General features: G+C 37.3%; 1 protein-coding gene across 5 annotated transcripts in view; it reads left to right on the top strand.

Annotated features, from left to right (window-relative positions):
- LOC134751773 (MAP/microtubule affinity-regulating kinase 3-like) overlaps nucleotides 1–12,884 on the top strand; it is a 235,325-nt gene that overhangs the window by 82,033 nt on the left and 140,408 nt on the right. The window contains exon 2 of one of the 5 annotated variants that reach the window (XM_063687252.1): nucleotides 8,065–8,698. The exons of 1 other annotated variant lie outside the window; for it this stretch is intronic. In XM_063687252.1, the coding sequence (XP_063543322.1) occupies nucleotides 8,210–8,698 (489 nt within the window). In that variant the 5' untranslated portion in view covers nucleotides 8,065–8,209. Of the gene's footprint in view, nucleotides 1–8,014; nucleotides 8,699–12,884 lie in introns of all 5 variants that reach the window. 3 more of the 5 variants (XM_063687253.1, XM_063687251.1, XM_063687250.1) reach the window with 3 other exon arrangements.

Below are 12,884 nucleotides of genomic sequence, written 5' to 3'. Positions count from 1 at the left end.
TAAGAGGTAAACAACTTGGGTAAGCAGAAAACCTTTGGATACAGGAAGGAAAAATATAAACCAATTGGCTTATCTTAATGGGCGGAAAACCTTTGGATACAGGAAGGAAAACCAATAAAAGGTGAAAAGGCGAAATGAACTAAACGAGGCTTCGAAGGATAACTGTGAAAGGTTCAGCGGTTATTTACAAACGTCAGCCTTTTCTATTTCAATCATATCCCTTTTTCGACTTATTTTTAACATTTCTTTTCTCGGTAACAAGCGTTCCTTTTTCGAAAATGGTTCCGACAGTAACAAGTAATCGAAAAGATTGTCTATTTTAAGGAGTTTTTCGTCATTGATGTACTGATGTCAAGTAAGCAATCCTTAGCGACGTGCCAAACACTCAGAATGGTAAACTTTGTATAGTGCAGTCATCTGCAAAGCCTTTGTGGGGGCTCCACGAGAAAAAGCGAAAACAAATCAATAACGAACTAAATAGTGACGAACGATTGGGTCTCCGTCAAATATTTCACTTTCCAAAAGGGTTCCGTCGCCAAAACAGTTTGAGAACCGCTGGTATAGTGCATCAATCTCCGCTAAGTACAGCTTAACTGCAAGAGTTCAATTTCAATTTCAATTTCAATGTAGTTTATTTCAGACATATAAGCTTTCAGTACTAATACTGAACCAAGTCACTTACACGGTAAATATAAAATAAGTAATTTTTTCAACAAATTTAGCATTCAAATACAAATACCACAATCAAAATGTGACAAATAAAAATCTGACTGAGAGTTAGTTGTCATGGTGTTACATTTAGGTAAGGAACTGAACCTGACTAATATTGTGATTGTGAGTTGTGACTTTATCTACAACACTCATGGCAATCAGTTACCGTATCCTAATGTGGATAATAGTATCGCAAATCGTCTTGTGAGACTAACAGTCTTTTCTTTCTTGTCTGTGTTTCCGGTACCTAAGTTTTACATGAGAAAGAACCGTCGAACATGTCGGCTGGAACACCTGAAAGGGTTTTCACACGGTGACGTTTCATTTCCTCGGCGTTTTCAAAGCTGTCAGTCCAAGTCACAGTTGAGTCGATAGATCACGACCAGTATAAGTGCAAACTAAGATTACATGTATTTACTGTAGATCTAGTGGTCATGCTGCACTGGTCTTGGGTCATCGTGCCTTCTGCAATCTACGAAAATACCATCGTGGCCAGTGCAAACGAGAAGTAGTGCGGTTGCGTAAACTTTGATAGTCAGCTTTTTGCTTTTGCTTTGCGTTTGTGTAGTTTCGTTTTCAAATGGAACTTAAACTGGAAATATCGATAGCACCTTCATTCACTATACTATAACTTGAACATATGAATATTGAAAGAAAAGTTTATTACATATACATAGCCAGTCTTTCTTTGCACAACTGGTAACGAAGGTGAAATTTGATTAGGTACAAACCTTTGTCAGGTTGAGTTTTGTCATGTTAATGGTAGTAATAAAAATAATTTAATAAGAAGTAAGCCGTAAAGAAAATAACTCGACGGCACTTTTAAACGGCTTTTTGCGAAATTAAGTCTCCGTCAATTTAAACCTGAAAACGTTTAAATGGTGCCATTAGATGTAATCACCCGCTGAGATTCTCTCGACTTTTGTTTTGGGTAAATTGTGAAGAACATTTCAAGAGACGTACCGGAAATCTCTTCGAATTAGTTAATTTAGAAAGAAAATGCAATACTTTGCTTATCCAGCTATTGAAGCAATAGGTAGGAGGATGTTTCAAAGTTGTCTTCCGTAAAAGTTCGTTCGGTAAAATATTGTAAGAGAAATTTCACGAAATCTCTGTAGGGTAACAGCATCATATTTTACTTGAATTGGTTCGACTTACTGGGTGCTTTTCCACAGCCAAATAAAGTGACAAATTTCAGGTGATGGGCGATACGCTCACCGCTCAACATTGCTTTATACAAATTTTACATTCTGGGCAGGGAGAAATTCATTGCGTATACATACGGCCACCTTAGCTTACACTATTGTGCAGGAGCTTTCTCATTTACCCGACTATTACAGTTGTAGTGCGTTCTGGAAGCTGCATAACGCCCGGAGCCCATAGTTAAACCTCTGTTTGTATTCACCCCACTCATTATTTCCCCATCTACCCTCCGTCTGGACGCACAGGTGAATCGTGATAATGAACTTTTTAATCTCCACCCTTTGATATCTTTTTAATCTCTACCCTTTTCACTTACAATTCAACCAAGTCCTTTTGTCATTTAAAATCCCCCCCTTTCAACAATTTTAAAGAGCGACCTTAAAATTATTATCTCACACTTTTGTGACGCTCTCTTGAAATTGCCAAATAACTGGATTACTTGACTCGTTGAAATGTTAAAAGCTTCAATGTCTTATTAATGAGCTGTCAATATTAAATATCGAAAAGCTTCAACATCACATACTCTTTTCAAAATAAACTGAATGTGGTATCTACATTTACCGATCAGTCCAGAAATAGTCACAATAACGGTATCTACCGGAAAGTGTTCCTATTAGCTCGTCCCTTTATCGTAACATGTCTATCATTATATTATATCGTCTCTGAGGACCTTGAGATGATGGACAGACCAAAGCACAATAGCGAATATCACGCCCCGTCGTGCCTCGTTTTGACACTTGCAGTTTAGTTGACTTGTTAAATATGTTAGAATTCACACAGCTAAATTCTAGTCAATTTTACTTAAATTAAACACTGTTCATGTAGCTGCAGGTAGACTTTAAGTACTGTCTGGATCTGCAAGACCAAAGTTAGCGTTTTAATTATTTCGTCGTAATTTACCAACCCGTCTGCCATCTCCAGTCCTATATAATACTTTGTACTTTACAACTGTCTGTTTTTATATTAGAAACCAGCCGTGCTGGCTCGTAAAGTTAGCTTTAGCACTTGTTTAGCGAATCGTAAACTTAGCACGACCTATCGAACGAGGCACAACAGATATAAAGGCATGATATGAATACCAACTGACTGTATTCGTGTCGGAAAAGGGATTCTTTCATTCTGACTATGTTTAAGGGAAAATGAAAAGGTTATGGACAAACGTTTGATTGGACCTTACAATACTGGTAAGATCAATTTTGTGTGAAGTCTCTAGGCTTCAAACACCTAAAACAAAAGTAAGTATGCTTTTCTAGTGTTGTGCCAGACTAAAATTTCATTTCGAAAGCTCTTTAATCTATCAGGGGAATATTAATGCATAAAATATATACCCAAGGATTTTAGACTCGTCTCGTCGCATTGGCTCTCGACAGTCTCATCTAAACCTAAGTCCCCAGAGTATCGCCTGGTCTGGTATTCTGTACTTTTTTTTGCGTCTCCTCGATTTGCATTAGATTTCTCATCGGTTTATCACACGAAGACGTCGAATAAGATTTGAATAACAATCGTTTGTTTGCGGAAACGGGAACCATTTGCAGCTCATATAAATCATGCGTTGTAGATACGGGGTTATGTCTTTCGAATACACACATTAGGTTAAGGGTTGCGTAATGTTCTTTTTACGAACGATTTATTTACACTGGCATTTTTATATCAGCGATTGGCTCAAACTGTACCGTTATTGTTTAATGAAATAAGTCAAACTGGCGTGCTTTTCTTCCACCGGTTCCTTACTTGTCAAATTTTTTGTAGCACTCATATAGGTTCAGGCAAAAAAATGTCTGGAACCCTAGAATCTTAAATAATTATATATAGGGAAAACGGGGTTACTGTGATAGATTTTCGGAATTATGTTGTTATGAAAACGACAAAATTCCCAGCTAGCTTCATCCATTCGAATAGTTAGTTTCTAAATCTGCAAGGTTTATTTTGGGCACTTTCATTTGGGTTAGACTTAGACCTGACTTGAACTCCAATTAATTACACTAGTTACATATAGAAAAAATATCAAGATGACAATCTCGACACGTCAAATGAAAAGATAAAATCTTGGCTACGCCCCAGAGGTACTTTGAGAATAATCGATATTTATACCAATTTTCATTCTTATTCTCACTCCATTTTATGGTAGCAATGTTTTGTCAACAAAAAGCAAAACGTGTGTTGGTCTCACTCTTGTTCCATGTTCACTATTTCGAATATGAATTCCAGTCTTATTGGAATGTTTCCCAAGGACCATTATGTTTCGGTCGCTGGATCCGGGGCTAGTGCTAGTGCTGCTGAAGTAAACAAGTGTTTTGTTTTGCTTGCGCTGCCAAACTTGTTGGAGAGCAGCCTTGTTTTAGCAGTTCCGAGTATCGCTTATGTTAACTAAAAATATGGACTTTCCATGACGCCATAGGTATTACAAAAGCTGATAACAACTAAATTATGCAAGCCTTGGATGTCCAACGAGCTGCGAAATAAATAGAATGGACACATTGTTAATGAAGTAATTCCTAAGAATTCCGCAAAATTTCATGTACATCTTTCTTTGACGCAATATCAAAGAACTCAAAAAAGCATATGACGACTAAACCATGCGACACTTGCTTGCTACAGCAAAAAAGTCATATTAATTTCCTTACGTCAATACAAAAAAAACTTACCGAATTCCAGTTAAAGCCAAATCTCATTTGAGCAGTTTTCAAACAAAAATTATTACAGTATAGGTTATCAATAACGCGCTACACATAGCCAATCTTCAACGTAGTTGGTTTAAACTATTACCTTTTGATTGGAACTACCTCATTCTTTCATTGTAATTTAAATCAAAAACAAAACCACCAGCAGTAAAACGCACGTTTTATTGCGTTTACAAAATCTTAATTACAAATTATAATGCATCGGCCTTTACACACTCGAAGGGAAACCTACTAACACCGATGACGTAAGTATCATTCGTCAATGGTTGTTTGTTTGTACGTAGGCTTTCACTAGCTCTCTCTCGGTTCAGGGGTGGTGTGCGGTTTGCACTATAATGTTGCTGGAATAGCTTTATGGAATGAAATTGGAGGTTCGAATCGTGATAATGATTGACTTTCAGACGAGGGTAATAATTAGGTACATAACAATGGTCTAGCTCTATAGCTCCAGAACATAAACCACTGTAATCCGTAGCGTTGCACGATGGTTCGATACTTTATGCGGTGTAGGTAAATCGTGATACCCTTTCTGATGCTTCCCGTAAAGCGCGGAGAAAATCTGCACGCGTTTCTCGAGTATGTTGTCCTTACGGGCTAAGGATGTTTTCAAAAGAGTTTGCTAATTTTGGAATTTTACGGAAATCTCATACCTCTCTTACTGTTGTATGTTACATTTCTCAGCTTTGTCTTAAATAGAACGCGCTATAGTTCATTTACTTTAAAATTAACATGCTAATACAATAGGATTGTGGGTAGAGGTTGAGTCACAGCTCAAGTGAATTCGGCTAATTACACGTCCTAATACCTACTTAGAAGTCATTAAGCAATGCTAAGAAATATAGAACACTAGAATTTACCATACCTACATTACTACGAGGACAAAGATACTAGTTACCAGTTGGATTATTCTTGATAACCAACTTATTTTGTGAAATTTTGTATAAGTGCCTCAAATCAAATCTGGTTGCAATTGGTGAATTATTGTATAAAGTGTCCTGATCTAATATGTGTTATCTGAATTGCCATTTTGGCGGTAAAAACGTCATATCAACTACATCAAGCAACCGTTTATTTAACAGACTAAATACTTCGGTTCCGTGTTAAAAGCCTTTCCTTGCGTGTCATACTAATATTACATAAGACAATTTATGGAACCTATTAGCCCGGTCTCTAGAAAAACTTACCATTGCACAAGTAACAACCAGTATTGTTTCTCGACAACCGGTCGTAGATAATCGTGTTTTATTGGTCTCCCTACAAAGAGTACAAAGTACTAAGTAGTGTTGGTAGAAACTAGTCTTTTGAGTCTAAATTTGAAGAACTTGACTCGTTTTGCGCGACTGCGCTTGAAAAACTTTCGAGTGTATTATTTAAGTCAATAATTGAATCCTTTATTGAGTCGATTCGAGCCTTAGGATATAGTCAAAAAAATTCTATAGGTTTTATCTAAATAAAATAGGCGCTATTGAATAATGTGCACCTAACCCATGAACTTCATGTGGAGCAAGTGCCTTTTATTTTTTTGTACATAATACGAGAGTTCACTTTAAAGGAGTACTAGTGATTTCAGACTAGGTACTAGTCATTAATAATGACTAGTAGTCTGAAAAACTGAGTCGTCTTCAAGCAGAGGACTCAAACTTGAGTCAACCAACACTTACAAAGTAAACCTGGTAACTTATTATGGTTTATTTTCACTCGTAAACATGAGGCTAAATTAAAACTGGCTTATAAATGGCTCAATCTGTTTCCGCAAAGTTAATTACGTCCCAGACAACTTGGAAGAGAAATGGGCTGCGACGTGTGGAGCACAGTCTATTGTTTGTTGAAATCTTTTAGATGTGAATATAATACCGTTATGATATTAATTTATTTAGTATAGATAAAGGCATGATACGGGTGACCTACCTGTTGCAGAAGATTACCTTATATCAGTAAAGCTTTTTTACTATCTAAGATTTAGGTTTTCATATGTATTTTCTGTTAAACCCATTTTAATGGTACATCGGGAGCAGTTTTTGTAGATTAAAATCACAACCACAAATTAGGTTAACCGTCGGGAATATTTTTTTGTAAATTTCTGGGACAGTATGACCCTTGCGATAAAACGCGCACTGCAATATTAAATGTGAAGTAAATACTAAACTTGATACTTAATAGTGAATCACTCCATTCATACGTTACCGATAAACGATCGTCAGTGCAGTTGTGAAGGTTTTTTTTATGAATCACTATTCACTACTCATTAGATACAAAGAACCGCATATTGTATATAACTTTTTACGCCTGGTATTCGAAAACTCATTGCCGTAAGTTGCCTCACTTTAGTTGTTTATGAGTCCCTATTGATAATCAATCTCGAAATCTTATGCTCACCCTTGACATGAGGAAAATGAAAGGAACTTGTGTTATTATACCGCGAAGGACACCTTATAGACTTATTCTGATTATGATTATGGAAAACTGTAGCTTTTGTTTAAACTATGGGCCATTCTTTTGTTGAAATAATTGTAGTTCAAAAAATACTGATTGAGTAGGTACTGCCACACGGCCAAATTCATAACAGCTCTTTGAGTCGGTAGTTAAAAAACAGCCTTCAATTGCGTTTAGCTGGTCTTAAACTAACAATGAAATCTAACCTAATAAGGAAGCGTTTCTTTGACAAGGCGCCTGTTATCTCACCTGGCATTCCCAAAACGTTTGTTTTTCAACTCGCAATTTCGCAGCACTGTCAGAATCCACAGTGTCGTTTTGACAAAGGAAATTCCTCCACCCAGGGAGGGAGGAATTTGCTTAGCGTTCTTAACTACACGTGGTTTACGTTATCTAGAAGTCTGTGCGAGATAATCTGCGTGCTTTGACTTTCACGACAAAAAATCCCTTGTTTTAAGAAGAAAATGCTAATATAATCTTCTATTTATCAATAGCGTCCGCCTTGAACGGCTCATTCATGTAAATTTTGTTTATCTCATTATCACCATTCACCTTTACACCCTCATCTGAATAAAGACTTGTTGTATTCAAGCGCCTCGCCAAATGTGACGTGCGGATGAATTTGTCTCACCCTCTTATCGTAATGAAATGACTCGCCGACTCCATCAAAACATTGACCTTTAGCGGCTTACATCGGACTCGACAGTGGTCTCTACGCATCCGTTGTTATCATCCTCTATCATTGAACGATTGTCGTAATGCTGCGTGCGTATGTCATGCCAGTATCTACCGCGCGCTCGCTTCGAACGGACGCGCGGCGAGACGTGACCGGACTATCGAACTTAATTAAACCTACTGAATGACGTGATTCTTTGTTCTCTATAGGAAGCAACTCGTCGTGTCCGATAAAAACGCGACTTTTTGTTTACTTTTTTTAATGTGATGCTCAATAGTTTTTTCCGCTAACCAGTCCGACCTGACAAAAGGTGCTCGCGTGCAACACTCTAATACAACTCCAGCTTGCAAATGTAAGCAGTGTTCGTGTGTGTGATTCCGCGTAAGATCCGACAATGCGAGGCGTGTGAGTGAAGGATTGCAGTGATACGGATAAACATGGCTGTGCTGTAAACAAACAGAATTCGTAGAAGTTTTCCCGTGCGTTCGGGGTGTTAGACGTCGTAATGTACGAAGTGTCGTGCGTGGCCGGCAACAAAGTAGACGCTGCCTACGCAGTCAAGAGTCTCTCTAACGTGATACCACCAGGGATGGGGCACACGGTGTCCGTGCAGCGCCACCATGCGCACTCTCAATCCTACAAGCATAAACCGGACCTCATGCCTCCGCCGGTTAGCAAGCCGGATGCACTCAAATCCCATGTGATGAGGCTCCTAAAACGCTCTAAAAGCCACACGCCAGCTACCAGGGCAGCAGAGAACCAAGTAGACCCTCGCGCCAACTTCGTGGATCGGCGCACGGTGTTCGCTCGGCCGGTGACCGACGAGCAGCGTCGCCGTCGCAACTCCGCCGAGCGGCGCCGCAGCGCCGACAAGCGGGTGATGGTCACCATTGTCGACGGTCTCCCGGTGGTCGTAACTGGCCGCGATCAGGTGCCACCGCCGCCGCAGCACCCGCCTCCGGTCTCTCATCACAGATATTCGCACAGGGATAAGGTACGAATAGTTATACCTAAAACTTATCAACTACAAAACTAATAATAATAAACGCGAACCACTTTTTACCTAATGGATCGTTCAATATTTACGGAAAAGTTTTCAAGTAAACAATGCTGTTATTGGATTAGTATTGGCTGTTTCGATCTAATTACCAACGATGTCTGTTAGCAACTATCAAATCGATTGGCTGTAACTAATACAACAAATATTGTACGATTTGTACGTCCGCTTTCGGTTCCTCAAAAATGTTAACGATTTGTTACTTAATGCGAGCAGCTATTAGGGAAACTAGTCTAACATCTTACGGTAATTGTTTATATTTAAATATGACGTTCGTTCGCGTCATTACATTAAGAACTCTTTATCTTAATCAGCTTTGTGACTGGCTCGTGTTTAAGTTAGTATGATAAAATGCTGTTGCGAAGGCCGACAATGACAATAGAAAACTCAAAATTATTTAATTTTGTAATTGCAGTGTCAGACGAAAATTTGCAGAGTAGATTTACAGTATTAATCGATTGACTATTTAAAACAACGAATGCAAATACTCGATGTAAGTCTGAGTGAAAACCGACTCGATTTTAACTCGAGTCGCGAAGAGGGTAATGTTTCTTAAAGGTATATATTATGATATATTTTTTACCCTAGAACGAATTTTGATATAAGAGACGTCGTTGGATTCGTCTTAATTGTGGAATTGACATATCGATGGAGTAAATACTTGTGAGGTTCTTACATTACAACTTCCATTTTATTTTAACCTGTAGTACAAAGTCTTCACGATATTAAATGACCGTTCATTTAATATTGTGAAGACATTGTACTACTTTGTACTTTGTACTTTGTACGACAGACATCGAACGCCGTAAATATGAATAAAATTTCCCAAAGTTCATTATTAACTCGAGTCTAAATTAAGTCAAGTTAATTTTACTAATATCGTGTCAAGGGTCGGAGGCAGTTCCGTTTTCCGTTTCCGTGTAACGCGCGTAATTTAAACAACTCCCAACCAGGGGGAATAGTTGCTCTCATTTTAATTAACTTGACGATACTCAGAGTACATTAATATGTTCTGGGAAGACGGAGGTTTTCAGTTTCCAGTTTCATTTGCGAGACAAAATAAAATTGCTCCCTGTCCGCGGTGAAAAATTGCTCCAGTAATGTTTCGTTTTCTTTGCAGAACTTGGTAGATAATCTTTTAAAAGATGTCGCTGAAAGTTAAAAGTTCGGTCCCAAACGTAGTAGATTCACTAGGAAAACGGTATAAGAAATCTTTTAGAATATTAGTATTTAAATTTCATTAGGGGAGTGGCTGTAGTTTTTATATCGTTATCTTCAATGGAATCATTTTCGTAATGCGTTAATGTTTTGCCAACTTCATGGCAATAAATCTGAATTGTTATCTTTTGTTTTTGATAAATGACGCTGGAGTCGTAATAAGTAACCATCAAATATTGTTGCCGTATTATTCTAATGCTTTTCGGCTTATTCTTGTTGTGATTTACAACAGATTAAATAAATATGCAAGACCATACTTTTTTGGTGCTGTATTTTTATTGCAATTAACTTTGATTATTAACAAGTAAACTAATACCAGGTTAAATAAAATTGGCCCATCAGTTATTTTTAATAAAATGTTAATTTACCTAAAGATACATACGATATACGAAAGCTGACGTGATTGAAATTTACGAATGACATCTATTACGAGTATCTTTCTCCCATATTATTTTTATATACACTAACAGATTCGACATACGCATAAACCCTAATGCCACTTATTTGGTCAGTTTACTCCAGACTTGGTAAAACAACTTGTCAGTCGTTATTTCAATACATCCATATTAGACTTAAGTGGAAATTATTCCTAATAGGAATAAAACATCTGACAAAAATTCCAGGCATGTTTAGGGAAAAATTAATTATGCAATTCACATAAAATTTCATCGGCGAATTAATTTACCCCAAGACGACAAAACGAATAAAATATGAACCAATTTCAACATCGCTAAACGGCTATTAGTCACACTATCACTTTTACCGCGACCGACTTCTTAATGCCTGCATCTAAATGCATTTCGTAGTCGCGTGTGTTCCGAAAATTTGCACTCGGCCGACTTAAGAAAGTGGGTTGGCTCTTGCAGCAATTGCTTCCCGGTTTCAAATGTAGGTGGCCCTTTTAGCATTTCGTTGCTGCGAATTAACTTTAGACGTTTATTGTATGTAGGTATGTAATCATGACATAAGATTCAATATACAATTATACGAAATCGAAAAATCTGTCTGGATTTTTTTGATACCGATAGGCACTAGGTAAGATAATGTAAAGCTCGGTCGTAAAATTTCATTTGACACATTCCTTCCCTCCTTCTCCTTAGGGATGCATCACGCAACATCAGATATGGCAACAGCGGCATCCCATACTGAACTGTCAAATATTTCATACAAGCGAAATTTTAATGAACGTAGTTTAACGTAGATTTCGTTGTTCATGTCACACAAACAGCTAAACACACATTAATTTAGAATGCAGTAAACTCATGCATGCACCTAATCTAAAATTGTATCCTAAATCCTAGTTTTTTTTATATCATAGTAGTTTACGTCAGGCTAGCACTGGCACCTTGCCTACATGTTTGTAATGTTCACGATAACACGGGACAGAAGCGGTTTCAGCAAACCCGCGTTTTAGGGAAGTGGGTTAATACGCGCCCCGGAAAGCTGGATGCAACTTAAATGGGGCATTCTTTTTGCATGTCTTGCGGTGCTCTTAGAGACTGACATGTGGGAAATATACACTCATACTCAGAGTGAACGGACGATTTATGCGACTGTGGACTTAAAGGAAAAATGACGTTGACGATGTCGAAAAAAGTCAACTTTTAATAAATAATTATGTCTACGTACGGCAGTTAGAATCGGAAGTATTTATAAATAAAATTGAAAATACATAAATACAGGAATTACTCTACTCTGGATTAATTGTTATGCTTTTGTACCTGACTGGTCAGATTTTTAATCAAAATACTGTTTTATTACATTTATATAGGGTACTTACTTATTATCAAACTAGTCTGGTTAGATCAAACTGTTCTTTTTTAATGACTGATTAGAATTTAAATTGGAATTCCCAAATTTTCTTTGGGAAGGTCAATTTTATCGTACTTATACTTAGGTCGGCTTCTGAAAACATTAACTGTTAAAATTGTTTGTATTATTTCACGACTCATAAAATGTAAGAGTAATCACATTTAATGCAATATACATGTAATCCCAGCAGCCTCTTAGTCCACCACGGACTGTGTATAACTCCTTTATCGTTTCAGCCGTAAACCATTTTAATTGTCACGATTTACTGCCTATTTCCTCACACTTCCACAGCTTCTACTTATTTCAAAACGTACTGATACTTCCGTTATTTTACATCTAATATCATTATCAGCTAATTACACTTATGGTCAAATTAAGAGGAAAGCAAAAAAAGTTTTTTTGAGTAAATCAACGCCGAGTTTCACAAGTAAAACCACGTTAACCAATTTTTAACTGTATTCTACTTCTAAAGACTTCCATGTTTATATATTTTATATATATTTTTTTAAATATTGTTCCAGTAAGTAGCAGTCCTCGTACCATCTTTGCAACAAGGATTATAATTTTATTAAATGTTAAACAGTAGGTATACACGAAATACCTTACGGTTTCACCTAGGTACTAAAGTTACACAATCCTCAACTCATTCACCGGGTTCAGTAAACAAACATATGCGGTTCTTTGAACGCGGACTATTAACGGAGGCACGTGCTCGGACCTATTTTTATTCGGTGCCGGGTATTTCGTTATAAATTTAATTTGACTGTTGCCTGTCACGCGATGTGACCAGTCTGTTTTTGCGTTCTGTGATGTAAGTATTCATTTTTGTTAGGTATTTGATTAAGCACTTATTACGAACCTTACGTTAACAAAGTTACTGTTTTTATCAAATCTTGCAAGATGTTCAAGTCGATCATAGCACAACTTCTCGCCTCCAAAATGTTTTGATGTTTATTGATGGGTATAGGATGGTTATCAAATACCAAGACTTTCGAACTTGAGGAAGAAAGCGATGACCGCCATCTTTATTTGTTTTTTATTTTTATTTTATGTTTTAACTAACTTTATAGAAAACTACGTCGAGTTGTGTGAA

This window comes from Cydia strobilella, chromosome 23 (genome assembly GCF_947568885.1).
Source record: "Cydia strobilella chromosome 23, ilCydStro3.1, whole genome shotgun sequence".
Taxonomy (NCBI): Eukaryota; Metazoa; Arthropoda; class Insecta; order Lepidoptera; family Tortricidae; genus Cydia; species Cydia strobilella.
Note: the sequence above shows the minus strand (reverse complement) of the source record. Positions and strands in the feature narration are given on the sequence as shown.